This window comes from Leucopleurus acutus, assembly GCF_964270905.1.
Source record: "Leucopleurus acutus genome assembly, chromosome: 7".
NCBI lineage: Eukaryota > Metazoa > Chordata > Mammalia > Artiodactyla > Delphinidae > Leucopleurus > Leucopleurus acutus.
Window position 1 is genome coordinate 43868481 of NC_139150.1, and position 24068 is coordinate 43892548.

The window sequence follows — 24068 nt, forward strand, 5'->3', positions numbered from 1 at the left end:
TCATGGGTAATTTGATAGGGATCACATTAAATCTGTAGATTGCTTTGGGTAGTATGGCCATTTTAACAATACTAATTCTTCCAATCCAAGAGCATGGAATATCTTTACATTTCTTTGAATCATCTTCACTTTCCTTTATTACATGTTTTATAGGTCTCAGCATATAAGTCTTTCACCTCCTTGGTCAGGTTTATTCCTAAATCTTTTATTTTCGGGGGTGCAATTTTGAAAGGTGTTGGTCTTTTACATTCCCCTTCTGATATTCATTGTTGGTGTAAAGAAATGCAACTGGTTTCTGTATGTTAATCTTGTATCCTGCTACCTTGCTGAATTCGTTTATCAGTTCTAGTAGTTTTTTGTGGAGTCTTTAGGGCTTTCTATATGTGTAATCATTGTCATATAACATATAGCATATAACGGCAACTTTACCTCTTCCCTTCCAATTTGAATACCTTTTGTTTCTTTTTCTTGTCTGATTGCTGTGGCTAGGACTTCCAATACTATGCTGAATAGAAGAGGTGAGAGTGGGCATCTCTGTCCTTCTCCAGATTTTAGCGGGGAGGCTTTCAGCTTTTCACAGCTGAGTATTATCTTGGCTTGGGTTTGTCATAAATACCTTTTATTATATTCCACCTCCCCTTAAAATTTTTATTTTATATTGGAGTATAGTTGATTAACAATGTTGTGTTAGTCTCCGGTGTACAGCAAAGTGATTCAGTTATACATATACAGGTATCTATTCTTTTTCAAATTCTTTTCCCATTTAGGTTATTACAGAATATTGAGCAGAGTTCCCTGTGCTGTACAGTAGGTCCTTGCTGGTTATCTATTTTGAATATAGCACTGTGTGCATGTCAATCCCAAACTCACACTCTATCCTTCCCCCTGCCCACCCTTCCCCCGGTAACCATAAGTTCGTTCTCTAAGTCTGTGAGTCTGTTTCTGTTCTGTAAAAAGGTTCATTTGTATCATTTTTTAAAAAAGATTCTGCATGTAAGTGATATCGTATGATATTTGTCTTTTTCTGTCTGACTTACTTCACTCAGTATGACAATCTCCAGGTCCATCCATGTTGCTGAAAATGGCATTATTTCATTCTTTTTTATGGCCGAGTAATATTCCACTCTATACATGTACCACGTCTTCTTTATCCATTCATCTGTTGACGGACATTTAGGTTACTTCCATGTCTTGGCTATTGTAAATAGTGCTGCAGTGAACATTGGGGTGCATGTATCTTTTCGAAGTACGGTTTTCTCGGTATATATGCAGGAGTGGGATTGCTGGATCATATGGTAGCTCTATTTCTAGTTTCTTAAGGAACTTCCATACTGTTCTCTATAGCGGCTGTACCAAGTTACATTCCTACCAACGGTGCAGGAGGGTTCCCTTTTCTCCACACCCTCGCCAGCATTTATTGTTTGTAGACTTTTTGATGATGGTCATTCTGATGGGTGTGGAGTGATATCTCATGGTCGTTTTGATCTGCATCTTTCTAATTACTAGTGATGTTGAGCATCTTTTCATGTGCCTCTTGGCCATCTGTATGTCTTCTTTGGAGAAATGTCTGTTTAGGTCTTCTGCCCATTTTTTGATTGGGTTGTTTGTTTTTTTGATATTGAGCTGCATGAACTGTAAATTTTGGAGACCATTCCCTTATGGTCACATCATTTACAGATATTTCTCCCATTCTATGGGTTGTCTTTTCAGTTTGTTTATGGTTTCCTTTGCTGCACAAAAGCTTTTGAGTTTAATTAGGTCCCATTTGTTTGTGTTTGTTTTTATTTCTGTTACTCTAGGAGACAGATCCAAAAAGATATTGCTGAGATTTATGTCAAAGAGTGTTCTGCCTTTGTTTTCCTCTTAAGAGTTTTATACTGTCTGGCCTTACATTCAGGTCTTTAATCCATTTGGAGTTTATTTTCATGTACGGTGTTAGCAAGTGTTCTAATTTCACTCTTTTACGTGTAGCTGTCCAGTTTTCCCAGCACCACTTATTGAAAAGCCTGTCTTTTCTCCATTGTATATTCTTGCCTCCTTTGTCAAAGACAAGGTGACCATAGGTGCATGGGTTTATCTCTGGGTTTTCTCTCCTGTTCCATTGGTCTATATTTCTGTTTCTGTGCCAGTACCATACTGTCTTGATTACTGTAGACTTGCTGTATAGTCTGAAGTCAGAAATCCTGATACCTCCTGCTCCGTTTTTCTTTCTCAAGATTGCTTTGGCTATTTGGGGTCTTTTGTGTTTCCATACAAATTGTAAAGTTTTCTGTTCTAGTTCTGTGAAAAATGCCATTGGTAATTTGATAGGGATTGCACTGAATCTGTAGATTGCCTTGGGTAGTGTAGTCATTTTGGCAATATTGATTCTTCCAATCCAAGAACATGCTATATCTTTCCATCTGTTTGTGTCATCTTCGATTTCTTTCATCAGTGTCTTATAGTTTTCTGAGTACAGGTTTTTTGCCTCCTTAGGTAGTTTTATTCCTAGATATTTTATTCTTTTTGATGTGATGGTAAATGGGATTGTTCCTTTAATTTATTTTTCTTATCTTTCGTTGTTAGTGTATAGAAATGCAACAGATTTCTGTGTATTAATTTTGTATCCTGCAACTTTACCGAATTCACTGATGAGCTCTAGTAGTTTTCTGGTAGCATCTTTAGGATTTTCTAGGTATGGTATCATGTCATCTGCAAACAGTGACAGTTTTACTTCTTCTCCAATTTGGATTCCTTTTTATTTTCTTTTTCTTCTATGATTGCCATGGCTAGGACTTCCAAAACTGGGTTGAATAAAAGTGGTGAGAGTGGTCATCCTTGAATTGTTCCTGATTTTAGAGGAAATGCTTTCAGCTTTTCACCACTGAGGATGATGTTAGCTGTACGTTTGTCATACATGGCCTTTATTATGTTGAGGTAGGTTCCTTTTGTGCCTACTCTCTGGAGAGTTTTTATCAGAAATGGGTGTTGAATTTTGTCAAAAGCCTTTTCTGCGTATACTGAGATGATCTTGTGTTTTTTGTCTTTTCTTTTATTTATGTGGTGCATCACATTGATTTGTGTACGTTGAACCATCCTTGTGAATTTGGGATGAATCCCACTTGGTCATGGTGTATGATCTTTTTTATGTGTTACTTGATTTGTTTTGCTAATATTTTGTTGAAAATTTTTGCATCTATATTAATCAAAGATATTGGCCTGTAATTTTCATTTTTGGCAGTGCCTTTGTCTTTTATTGGTATCATGGTGATGGTGACTTCGTAGAATATCTCTGGGAGTGTTCCCTCCTCTTCAGTTTCTTTGGAAGAGTTTGAGAAGGATCGGTATTAAATTCTTCTTTGTATGTTTGGTGGAATTCACCTGTGAGGCCATCTGTCCTGGACTTTTGTTTGTAGGCAGTTTTTAGATTACAGATTCTATTGCACTTCTAGTGATCAGTCTGTTTAAATTATCTACTTCTTGATTCAATTTTGGTGAGCTCTGTGTTTCTAGAAAGTTGTCCATTTCTTCTAGGTTGTAGAACTTGTTGGCATGTAATCATTCATAGTATTGCCTTATGATGTTTTGTATTTTTGCAACATCAGCTGTTGTGTCTCGTTTTTCATTTCTTATTTTGTTTATTTGGGTTCTCTCTCTTTTCTTCTTCACGAGCCTGGCCAGAAGTTTGTCAGTCTTGTTTATCCTTTCAAAGAACCAGCTCTTGGTTTTATTGATTTTTTTCTATTATTTTTTAATCTCTCTTTTATTTATTTCCTCTCTGATCTTTATTATTTACTTCCTTCTGCTGACTTTAGGTTTTATTTGTTCTTCTTTTCCGGATTCTTTTAAGTGGTAGGTTAGGTTATTTGAGATTTTTCTTGCTTTTTGAGGAAGGTCTGTGTCATTATGAATTTTAAGAACTGCTTTTGTTGTATCCCATAGATTTTGTATGGTTGTTTTTATTGTCATTTGTTTCAAGGTATTTTTAAATTTCCTCTATGATTTCATTGTTGACCCATTAGTTTTTTGTTTGTTAATTATTTATTTTTGGCTGCGTTGGGTCCTCGTTACTGCATGTGGGTTTTCTCTAGTTGCCGCGAGTGGGGGCTACTCTTCATTGCAGTGTGTGGGCTTCTCATTGCAGTGGTTTCTCTTGTTGTGCAGCCCAGGCTCTAGGTGTACAGGCCTTAGTAGGTGTAGCACACTCAGTAGTTGTGGCTCACGGGTTCTAGAGTGCAGGCTCAGTAGTTGTGGCGCACGGGCTCAGTTGCTCTGCGGCATGTCGGATCTTTCCGGACCAGGGCTCAAACCCGTGTCCCCTGCACTGGCAGGCGGATTCTTAACCACTGCGCCACCAGGGAAGTCCTGACCCATTAGATTTTTAGTAGCATGTTGTTTAGTCTACGTTTCATCATTTTTCTCTAATTTCTTTTCCTGTGGTTAATTTCATGCCATTGTGGTCAGAAAAGATGCTTGAGATAATTTCTATACTGTTAAATTTGTTGAGTCTTGTTTTGTGCCCTAGGATGTAGTCAATCCTAGAGAATGTTCTATGTGTACTTGAAAATAATGTGTATTCTGGTTTTTCTTAATGTAATGTCCTGAAAATATCAATTAAGTCTAACTGTTCTATTGTATCATTTAGGATCTCGGTTGCCTTATTGATTCTCTGTCTAGAAGATCTGTCCATTGATGTGAGTGGGATGTGAAAGTCTCCTACTATTATTGTATTCCTGTCAGTTTCTCCTTTTATGTGTGTTAGTATTTGTTTTATGTATTTGTGTACTCCTATATTAGATGCATATGTGTTGACAAGTGTTCCATCCTCTACTTGTATTGGTCCCTTTATCATTATATAGTGTCCTTCTTTATCTTTCTTTATGGCCTTTGTTTCAACGTCTATTTTGACTGATATGAGTATTGTGACCCCTGTTTTCCTGTCATTTCCATTTGCATTAAATATCTTTTCCTATCTCTTCACTTTCAGTTTATGTGTGTCCTTTGCCCTAAAGCGGATCTCTTGTAGGTGGCATATTGTAGGCTCTTGTTTTTTATCCAGTCTGCCACTCTGTCTTTTGATTGGAGCATTTAGTCCATTGACATTTAAGGTAATTATTGATAGATATGTATTCATTGCCATTTTTAAACCTTGTTTTCCCATTGACTTTATATTTCTTTTTTGTCCCTTTCTTTTTGTTTTTCCTTTTGTGGTTTGATAATTTTCTTCTGCATTATACTTATGTTCTCTTCTTTTTGGCTTCTGTGAATCTACTGTACGTTTTTGATTTGTGCTTAGCCTGTTTTTCAAGTATGTTAACCCCTTCCTATACCTACTTGCCTTAGACTGGGAGTCATAGAGGCTCAAACACATTATAGGAGGAAAAAAAATCTACATTTTTTACTCTCCTTCCCCTCATTTTATGATTTTTTGATTTTTTTTTTTTTTTTTTTTGGTGGTACGCGGGCCCCTCACTGCTGCAGCCTCTCCTGTTGCGGAGCACAGGCTCCAGACGCGCAGGCCCAGCGGCCACGGCTCACGGGCCCAGCCGCTCCGTGGCACGCGGGATCCTCCTGGACCGGGGCACAAACCCGTGTCCCCTGCATCAGCAGGCGGACTCCCAACCACTGCACCACCAGGGAAGCCCTCATTTTATGATTTTGATGTCTTCTTTTACATCTTCATCCTTTTGCTGTTCATTATGGTTATCATCACTTTCACAGAAATTTTTTGATTTTTAAAGAAGTCTGTGTCTGGCTTATTTAAGTGATTTACTTTCCAGTTGTGATTTTCTCTTTCCTACAGAGTTTTAGTTCTTTTCTATTTAGAGAAGACCTTTCAATATTTCTTTTGGGATCAGTTTAGTACTGCTGTATTCTTTAGTGTTTGCTTGTCTGAGAAATTCTTTCTCTCTCCTTCTATTCTAAATGATAGTCTTGCTGGGGAGAGTGTGCTAGGTTGCAGATTTTCCCCTTTCAGGACTTTGAATATATCTTGCCACTCCCTTCTGGTCTGCAATGTTTCTTTAGAGAAATCAGCTGATAGCCTTATGGGGGTTCCCTTGTAATTAACTCTTTGTTTTTCTCTTGCTGCCTTTACAATCCTCTCTTTAACTTTTGCCATTTTTATTATAATATGTCTTGGTGTAGGTCTGTTTGGGCTTATCTTGTTTCGGACCCTCTGTGCTTCCTGTACCTGGATATCTGTTTCTTTTTTTAGGTTTGGGAAGTTTTCAGCCATAATTTCTTCAATTACATTTTTGATCCCCTTTTCTCTTTCTTCCCCTTCTGGAATCCCTATTATGCATAGATTGGCATGCTGTATATTATCCCATAGGTCTCTTATATTGCTTTCATTTATTTTTCTTCATTTGGCTTTCTGTCTGCTGTCCTGATTGGGTGATTTCCATTATTCTATCTTCCAGGTCACTTACTCATTCTTCTGCATTATTCATTCTGCTATTCATGCCTTTAGCTCAGTTTTGTCTCTGCAAATGAGTTTTCTAATTTTTCTTGGTTCCTATTTATAGTTTCTAATTCGTTTTTACAGTATTCTGCGTTCCTGCTGATAGCCTTTCTTAATTCCTTCAGTATTTTCATTATCTCCTTTTTGAAATTGCTGTCTATTAGACTGAAGAGGTCTGTTTGTTTCATTGTTTGTTCTTTCAGGGGAATTCTCTTGGTCTTTTAACTGGGAATGGTTCCTCCCCTACTTTATTTTACTTATATTTCTCTTACTGTGTGAGTTTAGGAGAAACAATTATCTACTGTGGTCTTGGAGGGCTATTTATATGTGGGGGCATCCCTGTGTAGCTTGTGTGGGTTTAATATATTCGGTGCGAGGGCTGTTTTTAGTAGAGATGCCTGTTGCCTCTTTCCTCAGCATGTGCTGATCATTAGCCCCTTAATATGAGGTATGCAGATGTGATGGCTGGTGCCATTCCTGGCGTTCTTGGTGGCGGTGGCAGCTCAGGTGCGCCCCCGGAGTACACCATGGTGGCTTAGGCAGCTCATGACCACTCCTGGGGTCCGGGAGGGTGGTGGTGGCTTGGGACCTCTCCTGGCATCTTTTCCAGGGCTCAGCCTTCCTGATTGAATTTTGAATTTTTTCTTTAAGGAATACTACTTACTTCTGATCCCTTATGTCCCCTCCCCATTCTCATTTTTCCCTTTCTTCGTCACATTGCAGCTTATGTTCCAAATTTTGGGGAAAATAAAAACTACTGGGGAACCCATCCCCATTGCTCTAAAGGGTAAGCCAAGAGCCCCATCTCCCTCATAGAGAAAAGCCTGCTTTTGAATCAAGAGTGAATTTGACTTGTCAAGTAGCAAAAGTATCCACTTCAAAATTCTTTCCTGTTTGCTTTTTTTTTAAAATCTCCTCTTGTTCAGACAGATTATCCAGAGCTCAGAAATACAGCAAAAGATACCTGCAGCCCTTGTCAGGGCCATACCAGAACACTGTCAAAAAGAGGTGTACCCAAGGATTATGGAATTCTCCAGGCAATGTACCTTTGTTCACTAATGACATTTGATTAGAGCCCACATTCTGTGAAGCCACATGCTAATTTACAGATTTCTGTTTGATAAAGTTCCAAATGATTTCTGTCCATTTGAAAAAATAACCCCCCCAAATTCTAATTGTATTGCCATGCAGGATGTTATTCAGTTCTGTCTCTAACTCATTTTGCCTTTCCCGGTGCACTAAGATACCTGATAGTCTTTGAACCCACTTATCAATCACCTTGTAGGTTTCCTCATTAATGGGTTAGGTAAGTCACTGACATATTTCCATTCTCTATTTACATGAAAGTCTCATTTTTAACCTTGTCGATATCATATAGGGGCCTGCTTCCTTTGCGTAGTGCGCAGAAAAGAGCAGGCCCGGCTGCTATCCTTATAAGGTTGGCCCATGGCTGACATCTGGGAAGTTGGATTTTTATGAAGTTTCCCGCCACCCTGATAAGAGTGGCTCATGGAGCCTAAACAGTTTGTACAAACAATATGGTTTGCGTTGAATACCAGCTTTCCTTCTAGGAGTCTGGAATTTTGGTACGTGCCAGGTACAGGGTGCCTTCATAACCAGACCCTAATAACAACCCCGGGTCCTGAGACTCCAGGGAGGTTCCCCGGTAGATGGAGACATTTCATACATGTTGTCACAAACTGTTGCTGGGGCAATGAAACGTATCCTGTGTCACTCCATTGGATGAAAACTCTTGAAAACTTGCACCTGGTTTCCTCCAGACTTTGTCCCATGTGCCTTTTCCCTTTGCTGATTTTACTCTGTATCCTTTTACTGTAATAAGTCATAATTGTGAGTTCACGAGTGCAATGATATACTGAGTCTTGTGGGTCCTCCTAGCAAGTCACCGCTTCAAGGGGTCCTCGGGCTCATCCCCAGATTCAGTTAGTTATAGGCATTTTTACATAAATTATTTTTTTTGCAAATTTTTCTACAAATTCATTTTCACAAAACAATTGTAAAGTGTGCTCTTAAAAACTGCCTAGATCCTGTTTGATGTTAAGGCCCAGATTTCATGGAGGAGGACTAGCCCTCCCAAGATCAATCAAGTGAAAACCTTACATTTCCTCTCTAAAAACCAAATTTTGGAATCGACTCACTGGTGTCCTGATACGATCCATCAGGGCAGTGAGTGACACAACTGTTCGTTTCCTCATTCAGGAAGTATCCATATTTACAGGACAGGCACTGGTCCCCGTGGCTCCCGAAGCAGGACTCGCAGTTGGGGGCACACTTTCTGCATCGCTTCTTGTCAGCGTGGTAGTGGCCAGAGGGGCAGCTGGAGACACAGATCCTGCGTTGTGGAATGATAAGAAAGAAGGGCAGTGTCACCAGAGATTCAGTCCTGAGTGAGTGAGGTGCTGAGCACATGGCTGTCCTCACTCTCAAAATCCTTTTTAACCATGATGGTAACACCATATCCAAAGGGCCAAATTCTGTTGGTTAAAGCCTTCTCCTATGTAGGGTGCTGACGTAGCACTGCAGTTACATAATACCAAGTCCACCAAGTAAGGCATGCCTTGGTCCAAACCATCTTCCAGTTCGGGTCTAGCTCTTTAAAGGGGATGATGGTTAGAAACTGAGTCTCAACAAGAAGGTTGTGCTGTTGGGTTGGAGGGAAAACATGTGCAAACCATGATTTTATGCACAAAGGCCCTAATAAGGGCTTACTTCTATTGTTGTGTTTGTCATATGACTCCTGTGTGTATGGGTGGTGAGGGTGATGGTGGTTGTACGCTACTGTCTAAATTAATATAAATATATTTAGGGAGTTCCCTAGTGGTTAGGATTCCGGGCTTTCACTGCTGTGGCCTGGGTTCAGTCCCTGGTTGGGGTACTCAGATCCTGCAAGCTGTGCGGTGTGGCCAAAAAAAAAAAAAAAAAATTTAAATTTACGTTGTTTATGATAAAAAAATGACTACCTTGCTTGCCCATAACTGAAGGTCTGGGCTTTATGTATTCATTTAACAAGTACTTACTGAGTGCCAATTAAACATCAGGCATTTGCTAAGTCTAGGAGCTAATGAGAGGGGCTGAGGTAGCCAAGGGGCTTTCCCTTTAAGGAATTTATTTTTTAATTAAAAAAAATTTTTTTAGACATTAAAAAAATTTAATTTTATATTCACTTTAAGGAATTGAAATTCCAGCATGGATGTGAGAGGACAGGACCACGCCTGGGTGACTGGAGCATGGCTGCACTGCAAGTTGGCTCCCTGTGAGTTTCCTCCTGAAAGAGGAGGGAGAGGTGGTAGGGATGCGAGAGACACGCCTGGAAGAGCACAGCCTCTGATGGGCAGTCACTGTTCCCTGGCCCTCCCTGTGGGTACATATCTGCTTGAGTCAGAAGCCAGGGGCTCAGAAGCACAGGGTCCAAGCAGGCCCGCCTCAGTGCCCAGAGTGGAGTAGTGAGAACGTGCAGGGACCAGCAGCTTTGCCACATGAAGGGCTTACACTTTGGGGAATTCGGGCAAGCATCCATCTGGCTTGTGTACTGGCATTTTCATGCAGGGCAAATGCAGCTGTGGCATCAAACATCAACGGGATAGAAAGGTCTAGAGGGGAAGACCGGGCATGTGCATAGCTAGTCCCTCCCCATCATCCTTTGAAATGTGAGAAAAGACGTTTGCAGTTTCCTAGCCTACAGGTCCATTTGATGTTTTGTAATTCAGTGTCAGTTTCACCGTTCTGAATGATGGGACAGGGTCGGGGGCGGGGGGGGGGGGGGGGCAGCAGCATCGCTTCTGGGCTTCGGTCCTGGTGGGAGAACATGGAACACACTGCCTGTGGTGACCCTGTGGGAGCTCCCAGGAACACCAGGGGGCGTGCTTCAGGGGGTCTGATGTGGCTTCTCTCTTACCTGGTGTTGTTTTTCAGCTTATAGTAGTAGTGCAAACAGTCATTGCAGTGGTCCGGTCCTGGCCCGTCACAGCCTACCTCGCTGCACTCAGGGTCACAGGGACCTTCCAAAAGAAATCAGAACAACCCTTGGAAAAGATGATTTTAAAGCAGGTAAGCTTTACCTTGAATTATAAATAGGTATTTTTCTCCCTTAGGCAGTGAGAGTTTTCTTTAAGAGTTTCTAATGCAGTGAGGTGGGGTAATGGTCAATGTGGCTGGAAGCCCAGAGTGAACTCTTGACTTTTTTGGGGAAAACCTGAATTACCTAAGTACCAAGCATGTAAATCCTAGTCAGGGCCTGGTCTTCAAAGCACACGTATGGTTGCCTTGTGGGAGAAGACAATAATTCAGAATTCAAAAGAACAATGCCATTGCAGCAACTAGAAAAAAACTGATTGCAATTAAATATGCATGATGATAAAAATGTCGGATAGAAAAATGAGAATTTAAGCTGTTGACAGAAAGGAAAAAAGGGTTGTTATTCAATGCCCTGACCAGATTGTCTCTCTCATCCGAGGTCATTAAAGCCACTGAGTACCTCTGAGATACTGGAGCCAGCAAGAAACGTCATTATGGCATCTGGCACAATTTTAGCCGCATCTCATTTTGGATTACAAAGCAGGTACTTCAGGCACAGATAACAGATTTAAAATTGCATCCCACCCATAGGCCAATGGGCAGCTCAACAAAAGAAAACTACACACACATTTTAAAGATGCAAGCAAGCTTGAAGAATTCCAAACCTGGGATGAAGGTTCCTAATCTCTCTCTTGCTGTGTATTCTTGGCACAGGCAGGGAAAAAAAAAAATGCCAGAAAGATGGAGCTACTTTGTGATTGATGAAAAGTTTTCTAATGACATGGGCTAGTTACAGATATTTTGCTTGCTTGACTAACTAACTCCCTTTTTTCTTGTTTTCCATATTTTGAGAGATTTGGTCTCAAATAATCTTGAAGCTCTTTCCCATTGAAAACTCAGATGATTTTAACTAGCAATAAACATGGTGCATGAAATGCACAGCAAGTAAGTCAAGGGTACCATTAATGTCTTGAGCCAAATGTCTTAAGCCATACTTATTTTAATAAAAAGGACTTACTTTTGTTGAAACTTGGTCTCCTTTAGTCATTGTAGGACTATGTTCTACAGTTACTGAATTGAAACGTAAAATGGTAGAAGTGGGGAGGAATGACTTAGAGAAAAATCTAGTAGTCAAACAAACAAACACCGTCATTTGACAGATAAAAACGATTTTCCAAGAGTTACAGTGGCTTGTCCAGTATCATATGGCTAGGAGAGTTGGGATCAACAGAGGTCCTGCTTCTTATTCTTAGTCCAGGTCTCCTACTTACGGGTGGTAAATCATGACCTTTGGATCTGAATGGAAATGAGTTATTTCAAAATGCTGCAGACTTGAAGTATATTTCTGATTAATCACGGGTCATTTGACAGCACTGTTTATCTCTATTTCCCCAAAAGCCTTAAAACTGATCTTTAAATTCCACAGCTAGTGCAACTTGGAACATTTTAGCTGACTGCTATGGTACATGAGGAGAGAGTGTCTCTGCTGTGTAAGGGTTGAAGTGCACCCGGCTGTGGGTCCCACAGTCCCTGGAATTCGATGAAACAGTACAGAGATCTGGTTATGATAATGCCATCTGTGCCTCTAGAGAGGCTGACTTCTTAATGAAGGTGAAAATCACGGCTCCAAAGAAAAGGAATCATGGGTGGCCCTAAATTTTCACTGGATGATTTCTACAATTAAAACAACCCAAACCACTTATTCTTGATATGTGCCAAAGAGCTGTGTATGGCGAGTTCACATGCTGTGCTGTTTCTTTCATAATCTTAAACTGTCCCAGATGCAATTTAGCATTTTAGGTTTCTGGGTAATAATGAAATAATTGTCTTTGTTCTCTCACAAGCACCAATGTGGACATTTTGGAGACGTAGTGAGAAAAACCACAAAGATATATAACTGTTCAGAATTTTAACATTACCAAAATTTGAATTGGAAGCATACCATAAGGCACATAGTAATATATTACTATTATACTCCATTTATGTTTTTAGATAGATATACTTTCTCCTATCAGAGAAGACAAAATGGTTTGCTGGTTATAAGATCAGTAGTAATGTTATAAGCTCAAAGCAAAATAAGACAAAAACTGAACACAATCTAGTTCTGGTTAGCTCAATTGGTCTGAATTCTCTAAGCTTATTATTGACACAGGGATACCACCTATTTAGAATAAAAGGAACCAAATGCATATTTATTTAAAATACTCTGTTAAAGTGATTGATTAATGAAAAAGAATCTTAGAGAGCTGAGCTGTAAGAAAAAAAAAAAAGTTCCTGTCTAAAGGTATGCTAAATTGCTATTTATGAACAGTTCCCCATTAGGAGAAGCTTTGTTCATTAAGTGTTATATATGATATCCCAGAAGGACTGAATGCTGCTGGAAGTGGTAGCCAATGCAACAAGACAGGAATCAGAAATACACTGGGAAAGAGAAAAAAAAATTTGCAGATGATATGGCTACAGTACCTAACTAACTGCCCCAGAAAATCACCTCTAAAACATACAAATTAATAAAGTTAAGCAAAATGGCCAGATGTAAGATAAACACACAATAGCCAACAGATATCCCTGATACCAGCATATAATACTTAGAAAATATGGACTATTTTCCACTACAGTAGCAACAAGACCTAAAATACTTAGAAATAACACTAACAAGAATAACACTACATAAAATTAAAAGATTTCAGTAAAATGGGATCCGGTCTATGTTTTGGATGTAAAGACTGTATATTGTAAAAACAGTTCTTCCCATGAGATTGCATGTAAATTCAAACTAAATTTCAATGAGATTTTTAAAGGGGGATTTAAGAATTGCTATGAGAACAACAAGTAGACGTTCAACAGGTATTAAAATACAGTGTGGGTGCTCCTGGATCAAGAATGATTAGATTGGTAAATCGGAAAAGATGGTACCAGAAGAGACCTGGTATAAGAACTTACCATACTGTTATAAAGGAAACATCCTAAACTAATAAAAGAAAGGATGGTAACTCAGCGATTGATGTTAGTCTGTTTGGAAAATAAAGACAGAACTTCACTTCACAATATATATTAAAAATCAAAGATTACAAAAAAATAATCCATGTGAATATCTAGCAGATCTTAAAGAAGAGACATTCTGTAAAAAAGAAATTACAAATGTTATCTGAAACGATAAACTCTGCTCTCCAATTTTCTTTTTCTCTCAAAACAACACAAAACAAAAAGTACGTTTCGGAAGCAAGTGATAACAGAGAAAATGTTTTCAGCGAATATGAGACAATGAGAGAGTCAATGACATACAAAGAGTTTTTATAAATAAGAAAATTGCTGCCACTTTGAATAGAAAAGTGAGTAAAAGACATATTTCATTCAGAGAACACAAAGGAAAAAATGGTTAGATTTACTAGCAAGCAATCAAAGCTATAAAAATTTAAACATGTTCTTTTCTTTCTTTTTTACTTTTTTCTTTCCACTCAATGCTGGCAGGAACGAGTGTAGTAAACACTCACACAGTGGTCACAGTGCAGACTGGTATACCTTGTCTGGAAAGTAACATGACAAATCATATCCAAGCCCTAAAACTGATGATTCCCTTTGATGCAGTAATTCTTAGAACTCTATTTTAAAGACATCGTCAAAGATATAGTCAAAAACTGATAATGGTATTCACTGAAACCTTATTTAAAATAGTCTAAAACTCTAAGCAAACTACACATCCCAGGTTATGGATTAAATATATTACAACAGGATGGACTATTATGCTGCCTTTTAAATATGTGTTCTAAGGATACTTGACAACAGGGAAATATGCTCTCAATGATACCTTTAATGGAAAAAAAAAGAATATGCATGTTCTATATACAGTGTGATTTTAGCTTTGAAGAAAAAAACATGAATATTTGAATACTTGAATGTACACATACCAATATCTAAGGGATAGAAAGGAAGATGGAATAAAATCTCTATCTCTCTGGGGGAATGAGGCATGAGCTTTCTTTCCTTAGCCTGCCTCCCCATTGGAAGCCAGCTCACCTGCATAATCCTCTGTCCCATAGTCATCAGTGGGGTCTTCAACGCGGCTATACCGAACACGTTCGACTTTAGGAAACTCATTGGTGGGTGAGTATGGCTGCACGGAGGTGCCATAGAGGACCAAAGACCATTCTTTCAATTTACCTTGGGAAACAATGAAAGCATATCATGACCAAACATTCCCTCTTCAGCTTCATAATTTCTTTAATTCCTTCTCACTGAGGAAAAAGCAAGAGTAGGAGAATTGTGGGAAACAGATTCATATGAATCACTGCATCAGATACAGGGCTAGAAACGCATTTTCCAACGCTTGCAGAGTTAGTTAACTATTTAATAATTGACATACCACGTATTTACTGAGCACCAAACGTAGGATACACCTTAATTGAATCAGCATTTTGTGTGTGTGTGAGAAACACATCTCAGATTTCTGGATCAAGGGCTGAGTTTCAAATTATGGATATTTAAGAGAATCCCAGGATTTTACAGAAGGCCGCCTTTTTCTAGGTATAAAGGTCTTACATAAATTAAAAAAAAACCTGTTGGCATTATCTGACTTGTTTATCAAAAAAAGATGAAAACAGCTACTTTGTTCCACCTGAAATCTTAAGAATACATCACTACATTATCCTGTAGACATGTGCTGGCCAATGATAGCCACTAGATCCATTTGGACGTTTCCGTTTAAATTAACTAAAATTTAAAACTTCAGTTCCTCAGTTAGACCACATTTCAAGTACTCAGTAGCCATATGTGGCCAGTGGCTGCTACGATGAACAGCACAGATACAGGAAACATTTCTACCACTGGCAGAATGTTCTACTAGGCAGCGCTGTCATAGAGCATTTTCTGGTCAAGGGTGCTTGGAGATGTGAGGGAAGTGTTTTACCTCTTTTGGATGTAGGCTTTCAAGGAACATTTGCTTTAGTTAATCCTTACTTATAAATTTATTTCTTAGCTTTGTAAAACTAAAGTCTTGAATGCAAAAAGTAAACAAACAGAAAACAACTGTCTCCTGGCCATTAAGCTTAATTTGGTTCTTTTTTTATATGAATCTTAAATAAAAGTTATTAAGACAAAACCATTAAAAACGTGGAAATATGCTGGCAGGAAGGTAGGATACCCCTCCCCCGACCTTAGATCTCCTCCTCACCTGGGCCTAATACAGGGAATCCAGGCAAGGTTAGGGTTGGGCTCTGTCACAGCCCAGAGAGGGATGAATTTCAGGTGTCTGCTAATTCATCTATCAGCAACTATAATCACCATCAAATTGACGCTTATTTTCTATAAGTGCTTACTATACGCTAAATAAGTTTTATTCCATTCAGTGGTCTCAACAACTGGGAAATAGGTACTTGTATTCCCAATATGTAGATGAGGAAACTGAGGCACAGAGGTTGGTAACTTTCCCAAGGGCAGTAAGAGGACAGACTGATATCCAAATCTCTCTGGGGGTTCTGATTTAAGATGGTAATATAGGAAGATCCTGAATCCACTGCTTTCCATAAACTTGCTGAATCTGTAGCCACATATGGAACAATTTCCTCTGGAAAAAAAACCCCCAAACTAACTGAGTGGCTCCTACGCATCAGGCAAACAAGAAAACCCCAGGTCAAAATGGGTAGGAGAGGCTTAGATGCATCTTACCATAAGCCCCACCCCCCAGTGCTACACCCCACAATCGAGGGGGGACTCAAAAACCCCCAGCTTCTCCGCGAGGAGTGAAAGGTTTGAGCACCACATTGGGTACCAAAACTTTTAAGACCTACACCTCAGAGATGAGCCCCCAAACCATGTAGCTTTGAAACCCAAAGGGCCTTGGGTCCACAAGACCCATAAGACCGTAGTGAACTGAGCAGTTCTTAAAGAGCTCACCTGCGTGGACTCTCACTCCAGGGTGCTGTGCAGAGGCAGTCGACTAAAAAGCACCCAGACTTTCCATGAAAAAGGCTCATTTGCTTATCTTAAAGCACTGGCCGAGGGTCAGGCGTCTCATTTAACATATAGAAAAGGGCCTACTGAATACTGTCCAAACAGGGAGGCCCACTGGAGCCATCTGGTTCTCCCTTGGCCTGCTCCAGGCTTGCTGGTACGAACAAGAAAGGAGCTTGTACTCTCAGCTGGCTCCTAGGGGACACCTCTAGGTTGCTGGCTCTGGTGGCTAGCGTGGCTTAGGCTCATGGGTCCCCTAGGACTCTGAACAAAATTGACAGACCTTTAGGTAGCCTCACCAGGAAGAAGAGAGAGAAGACTCAAAATCAGAAATGAAAGAGGAGACATTTTAACTGATACCATAGAATTACAAAGGATCATAAAAGGCTACTATCAGCAATTATACCCAACAAATTGGAGGACCTATAAGAAATGGATAAATTCCTAGAAGCATACACTCTACCAAGACTGAATCATGAAGAAATCGAAGATCTGAACAGACCAATTACTATAAGGATCAATAATCAAAAACTTCCCAAACAAAGGAATGTCCAGGATTAGACACCTTCACTGGTGAATTCTACCAAACAGTTAAAGAAGAATTAATACCAATCCTTCTCGAGCTCTTCCAAAAAAAGAATAGGAAGGAATACTTCCAAACTCATTTTATGAGGCCAGTATTACCCTGATACCAAATCCAGACGAGGTTTCCACAAGAAAAGAAAATCCCTGATAAACACAGATGCAAAAATCCTCGACAAAATGTTAACAAACTGAATACAACAATACATTAAAAGGATCATACATCATGATCAAATGGGATTTATTCCAGGGATGAAAGGATGTTTCAACATATGTAAATCAATATGATTTGACACAGTAACAAAACGAAGGATAAAACTCATATAATTATCTCAATAGATGCAAAAAGGCATTGACAAAATCCAACGTCCATTTATGATAAAGACTCTCAACAGAGTGGTTATAGAGGGAACATATATCAACATAATAAATCAGGAACAAGGATGTAGGCAGGAAAAAGAAAAGGCATCCAAGTTGGAAAGGAAGAGGTAAAACTGTTACTATTATATATAGACTCCACCAAAAAACTTAGAACTAAGCAACAAATTCAGAAAAGTTTCCAGATACAAAATCAGTACACAAAAATCTGTTGCATTTCTTTACACTGATGATGAACTATCAGAGAAATTAAGAAAGCAATCCTATTTACAACTGCATCAAAAGAATAAAATACCTAGGAATAAATTTAACCAAGAAAGTGAGAGATCTGTACACTGAAAACTATAAGAAATTGATGAAATAAATTGAAGACACAAATAAATGGAAAGATATTCCATGCTCATAAATTAGAAGAATATTGTAAAGATGTCCATACTACCCAAAGCAATCTACAGATTCAATGTAATCCCTAGGAAAATTCCAAAGGCATTTTTCACAGAAATAGAACAAACAAGCCTAAAATTTTTATGGACCCACAAAACACCCCAAATAGCCAAAGCAATCTTGAGGAAGAAGAACAAATCTGGAGGTATCACGTGCTATGATTTCAAACTATACTACAAAGCTATAATAATCGAAACAGTATGGTATTGACCAAAAAACAGACACATAAATGAATGAAACAGAATAGCAAACCCAGAAATAAACCCACACATATAGGGTCAATTGATTTATGACAAAGGAGCCAAGAATATACAGTGGGGAAAAGGCAGTCTTCAATAAATGGTGTTAGAAAAACTGGACCACTATCTAACACCATACACAAAAAACTAACTCATAATGGTTTAAAGATTTGAATGTAAGACCCGAAACCATAAAACCTCTAGAAGAAAACCTAGGTGGTAAACTCCTTGACACTGATCTTGGGAATGATTTTTTGTATTTGACAACAAAAGCAAAGGGAACAAATGCAAAAATAAGTAAGTGGGACTACATCAAACTACAGAGCTTCTGCACAGCAAAGGAAACCATCAACTAAATGAAAAGGTAACCTATGGAAACTATTTGCAAATCATATATCTGGTAAGGGGTTAATATCCAAAATATGTAAAGATCTCATACAACTCAATAGCAGAAAAATAATCTGATTAAAACATGGGCAGAGGATCTAAATAAACATTTTTCAAATGAATGCATACAGATGGCCAACATGAAAAGGCACTCAGCATCACTAATCATCAGGGAAATGCAAATCAAAACCACAATGAGCTATTACCTTACACCTGTTAGAATGACTATTATCAAAAAAACAAATATCGGTGAGGATGTGGAGAAAAGGGAACCCTTGTGCACTGTTGGGGGGAATGTAAATTGGTGCAGCCACTATAGAAAACAGTAGGGAGGTTCCTCAAAAAATTAAAAATAGAACTACCATATGATCCAGCAATTCCACTTCTGGGTATCTATCTGAAAAACAAAAGAAAAACACTAACTCTTAAAGTTACATGTACCCACATGTTCACAGCAGCATTATTTACAATAGCCAAAACAAGGAAGCAACCCAAATGTCGACTGACGGATGAATGGGTAAAGAAAATATATGTGTATATACATGTGTACACACACACACACACACACACACACACACACACACACACACACACACACACAAAATATTACTGGGCCACAAAAAGGGAATCTTGCCTTGTGTGAAAACATGGATGGACCTTCCTAAGTTGAAGTCAGACAGAAAAAGACAAATACTGTATGATCTCACTTACATGTGAAGTCTTAAAAAAAATAAACTACAAAAAGTAAAAGACAGAAATCATAGATACACAGAACAGACTGGTGGTTGCCAAAGGCAGGGGGTAGGTAGGGGTGGGTGAAATAGGTGAAGGAGGTCAAAAGATACAAAGTTCCAGTTAAAAAACATATAAGTCCTGAGGATGTAATGTACAGCATGGTGAGTATAGTTAATAATAGTGTACTGTATATTTCAAAGTTGTTAGAACAGTGTATCTTAAAAATTCTCATCACAAGAAAAAAAATTTTGTAACTATGTGAGGTGATGGATGTTAACTAGACTTACTGTGGTGATCATTTCACAATATATACAAATATCAAATCATACAGTTGTACACCTGAAACTAATATTTCAATTAAAAAAAATTATGTATCCAAATCTTGCATTCTTCAACTATTATATAATTCTGCCTTCCTTGCCATTTCTAGGAGTTTAGGAACTTGAAGTTGAAAAATGAACATATTCTGGGCCACATTCATTGTTTTCTGACATCTGCATTGGGCCAGCACACTGGTTTATATTTGGTTTGACCTCTGCCAGGTTTTCTTTGGACTCACTTGTTAATGGCTATCCTATTCATAATTAGGGTGTTGTTCAGTCTCAAAATTTCAAGTAGTGTCAAGAAATGAATGACTACCTGAAATTAATGACCAATCTGACTGCCGTTAGGTAGCAGTGCAAAAGAGAACCTATTTTCCATATGGCATCTCTCAAGTGCACACATGGAACACATAATACAAGGACACTATGTCAGTTACTCTAAAACCTGGTCCATTTAACTTAAGATGATTTTATCTAAAAGTTTACCCCTGTAAATGTTTAAAGAGTGTTGACTCATAACTGATTATTTCCCTTGGTGCCATTTCTGAAGTACATCATAAGCCCGCTGGGCAGTTTCTCTCTTTATTTTTCACTTATTATGTAATTTTATTTCCTTAGGATCTCTGCCACAATTCACATCAAACGCTGCCATATTTGGGCCGTCACTTTTTCCCTCCCCTATCACTTTTCCATTTGCTAAATTCTATAGCAGACTTTGCAATAGATACTGCAACATCTTGTGAAAAATAGCAGTGTAAATGCAGAATGAGAAAAAATCCATTCTACTTGCTAACACTTAGATGCAATCTGCCCAAGATAGAAAACCCAAGGTAGATTTAATATGCAATGAAACAAAAACAACAACAAAAATGCCTCCAAAAATCCTCAGTATGTGTTTTAATAATAAGCAAATGGGAAGAAATAATATACAAATATAAACTCAGTTTAGAGCCAGGAACCTCCATACTTGGGAATGATTCTACCATTTAATTGGGCTAGAAGATTCTATGTCTCCAACTGAATTTCGAGTAGCTTACTAAAGAAACCCCTCATTTAATTAGAGGACTGTACACCGTAGGAACAATGATAGAAACACACAAACACACAGAGAAAAGTAAAAGTCCCTTTTCAAAGTTGTGTCTAATTCCGAACTGAAAGGTTGGTTGAAGAAAGGATACCCGGAGACCATGTGTTGCTATTAAAGCCTCCTGACCCCAGGCTGTATAGCATTAGGGTATCTCTCTTCTGACACAAAAGAACATCTCTAAGATGACTGGAGGTGACTGGGGTTAAACGCAAACATTTAAACAGTATAAGGAGAAGCCAGTGATATGAAATGGACAACTCTACATGATCTGGAATACTGCAGAGAGCTTTTAACACAGATAATCACAGTAAACTCTGGGTAGGCTCTGAACTCCTTGAGGGCAGAGAGATTTATGTTAGCCTCTAATGCCTGCACACCAACCCCAGGTCTACCATTAGTATGCCCCTAGGGGCAGTCTATGCTTGTGGGGAGGAGCATTTTATCAAAGAGTCACTTTTATAACTGTCTTAAATTATCAATAGATAATGCACCCCTTATGTCTGTACCCTAGGCTGCACCCCTGTTGGTACACAACTGCCACGTTTGGACAGTGTTTATTTCTCTGGGATCTCTTGAGATATAACAGCCCTGTAGTGACACGTGCCGATGGATCTCCTGGGAGCTGCCCTTTGGTCAGGGCAGCCCAGTCCAGTCACCGTGCCTGCCATTGCCCCTGAGCGCCATGACACAGCACATCTCCATAGCATGGGCAGTAAGCCTGGCCTGAAAAGAAGAGGGAAGGAGAGAGGAAGGTCCTGGGAACTAACTAGATTAGGAACAAGTGAAGGTTGTCTAGAAACCAGGGTCTAGTTTATTTGAAGGTTTTCTATCAACTCTGCCTTATTGACAAATATCTGATTTCTGAATAAAACCTTGGCAACCATTACATCCATGGTGCATGCTGGAAGTGAGCTGGACCCAGATACTCTTTCACACAACTTTTATCCTGATTCATTGGGACCTTGCCACCATGCTGGTTTTGATTGCCCTGAATATGGGACCACTGTGGCAACACAGATGAACCAGATCACGGAATAAGGGAAAAGAGATGGCTAAACTGTGTGCAGAAAATGGATCTCTCAGAATGAGTAACTTTCCCTGACTTGGTGGGCAAAAGAGCGGCAAATGTACGGTTCACGCCTGTGTTCCGCTGTTTGCTTCTTTTGCCCGATGCAACCCACGGTATCCGAATGAATCACACTCTTACAGTTAATTACAGAATGTTGGGTTAAATTATTCTGTGATGAAGAGAGGACTTAGAATTAGATGGCAGTCCTAACACTGCCCTCAAGCCCGGTTCTTCTGCAGATGGACTGGACAGAGCATTGAGACGCATAAACTTATTAGACGATGGAAGATGGGTCCACAGCTGGGTGGGAGGCTGGGGTAGTTATCAAACAGATCACTTGTTACTGAGCCAAGTACTACTTAGGGCTCCATCACAGGCAACACAGGCTGCTGCAAAAATACTGTTCAACCTCCCATCTCATGCTGCACTTGTACTGTTCCTTATTTTATGTTACAAACAAGGTCCATATGTTAGCAAGAAGAGGGAAATAGGCCATGTGCGGCAACAGAGTCAGACCACCTGAAAAGAACTCTATTAACATCATTCATTTCCATGTTTTACGTATCAGGAAAGTTTTCTCTTTACTTAGCTCCTGGGCTCACAAAGGGCAGAATCCTATCATGCATTCTCTTTAGTGGTAACCAGTTTAGCTGGCATAGGCCAGGCTCAATGTCTTGTCTGCACTGAAAATTAAATTTAAAGTAAACTCAGAAGAAAGATAGTCAAGGGAACTTGTCTCCTCTTATGACCATGCAATTTACCGATTGTAGGTGGACAAGGCTGGCTTGTTTATTGACAAAGAAAGTAAGGGAAGCTGGTTAGAGATATGGACCATATATTCTGAAACATCAATGAATAGCTGTCATGTTTCATCTTGTACTTATATCTAAATACTTATTCTTGAATTCGTATCCTTAAATTACTACTTTTCTAATGGTGATCTTGAGAATTGGAGTACAGGAAGACAACTCAAAGCACAGGATCATATGATAAAGGATAAAACTGATATATGAATGTGAAACACATTCCTTGGCCAGAACATACTCCATCATTTTTCTGTACAATAAATCAAATTAGAGAAAGGGAGTTCCTACCTGGAGTCTTGAAGTTCCTCAGCTGAGAGGGAGTGTCATAAACTTCCAGGATCCAGTCACCAGCAGCTCGTTCTCCCCAGCAATGAATGGTCATGAACTCCCAATTTTTAAATCCTTCCATGGAATGATCAAAAAGCCTGAGAGAGAACCATAAAACATTGTTTTTGTATGTTATTTAAAATCTAGTGAGTGTCAAGTCAAGACCATGATCAGTGATCTCTCTGTATCTATCAGCATGTTCAGCTCAACACTGGAGGTTGTCTTCATCCTGGGCATCACCGATTAGTAGATCCAAATATATGCATATCATTGTTCTACCAGAGGGAAACAGGCATGGGGCTGGCTGTACAGTAACAAATCTGGGAGGGATAATGATGTGGGTATCAGGGAACCTAGGCTAAGACGCTACTCACAAGCCTGGTAGTACCAAGAGTTGATGATGTGAAGCAACTGAAGCTCTCTTACACTGCTGATGGAAACGCAAAATGGTGCAGCTGCTCTGAACAACAGTTTGACAATTCTTACCATATGACGCAACAATACCCCCCCCCCCCCCGCCCCGCCAGATATTTACCCAAGAGAAGTGAAGACATACGTCCACACAAAGAACTCCACATTAAGGCTCACAGCAGCTTTATTCATAATCATCAAAAACTGTTAGCAATTCAGATGTCCATCGACTGGTGAATGGGTAAACAAATTATGGTATATTCACAGAATGAAATACTACCTAGTAATAAAAACTGTTGAACTGCTCATAACTGCAACAACATGAATGAATTTTGAAGGCATTAAGCTAAGTGGAAAAAGACACAACAGATCATGCACTATCTGATTCAATTTATATGACATTCTAGAAAATACTACTTAAACAGAAACAGATTAGTGGCTGTCAGGGGCTAGGAGGTAGGAGGCAGGGGCATGGTGGAAGTTTTGGGAATGAAGGAACTGTTTTATACCTTGAAAATAATGGCTGGTTATGCAACTATATATATTTGTCAAAACTTATTATTCACATTAAAAAGTGAATTGTATGTAAATTACTCCTCAATGAAAAACCATGCCCATTCAGCTTATCCAGTTCAGGGAGTCATGCCTGGAACTGCAGCCTAAATTCTGCCCTTCCAGCCCTTCTAATAATTTTCTAAGTTCCTAATTCCCTATATGAAATCTCTTCCTGCTTGAAATCACTGGAATTACTTCTGTTTTCTGTGAAGTAATCCTGAGGGATACAAAATATAAAGAAAAATAAAGAGAATCCGAATCAAGAATCAAGAGATGTCAATAGATATGTATAAAATAGA

The 24068-nt window shown here is 39.1% G+C and overlaps 1 protein-coding gene across 4 annotated transcripts in view; it reads right to left on the reverse strand.

The window, feature by feature from the left end:
- Positions 1 to 24068, reverse strand: part of PCSK5 (proprotein convertase subtilisin/kexin type 5) — a 452417-nt gene that overhangs the window by 143195 nt on the left and 285154 nt on the right. For all 4 annotated transcript variants that reach the window (XM_082843248.1, XM_082843247.1, XM_082843246.1 and 1 more), the window contains exons 13-16: positions 22765 to 22901; positions 14495 to 14638; positions 10359 to 10461; positions 8602 to 8795 (exon numbers count right to left, since the gene is read on the reverse strand). In XM_082843248.1, coding sequence (XP_082699374.1) covers positions 8602 to 8795; positions 10359 to 10461; positions 14495 to 14638; positions 22765 to 22901 — 578 coding nt within the window. The remainder of the gene's footprint in view (positions 1 to 8601; positions 8796 to 10358; positions 10462 to 14494; positions 14639 to 22764; positions 22902 to 24068) is intronic.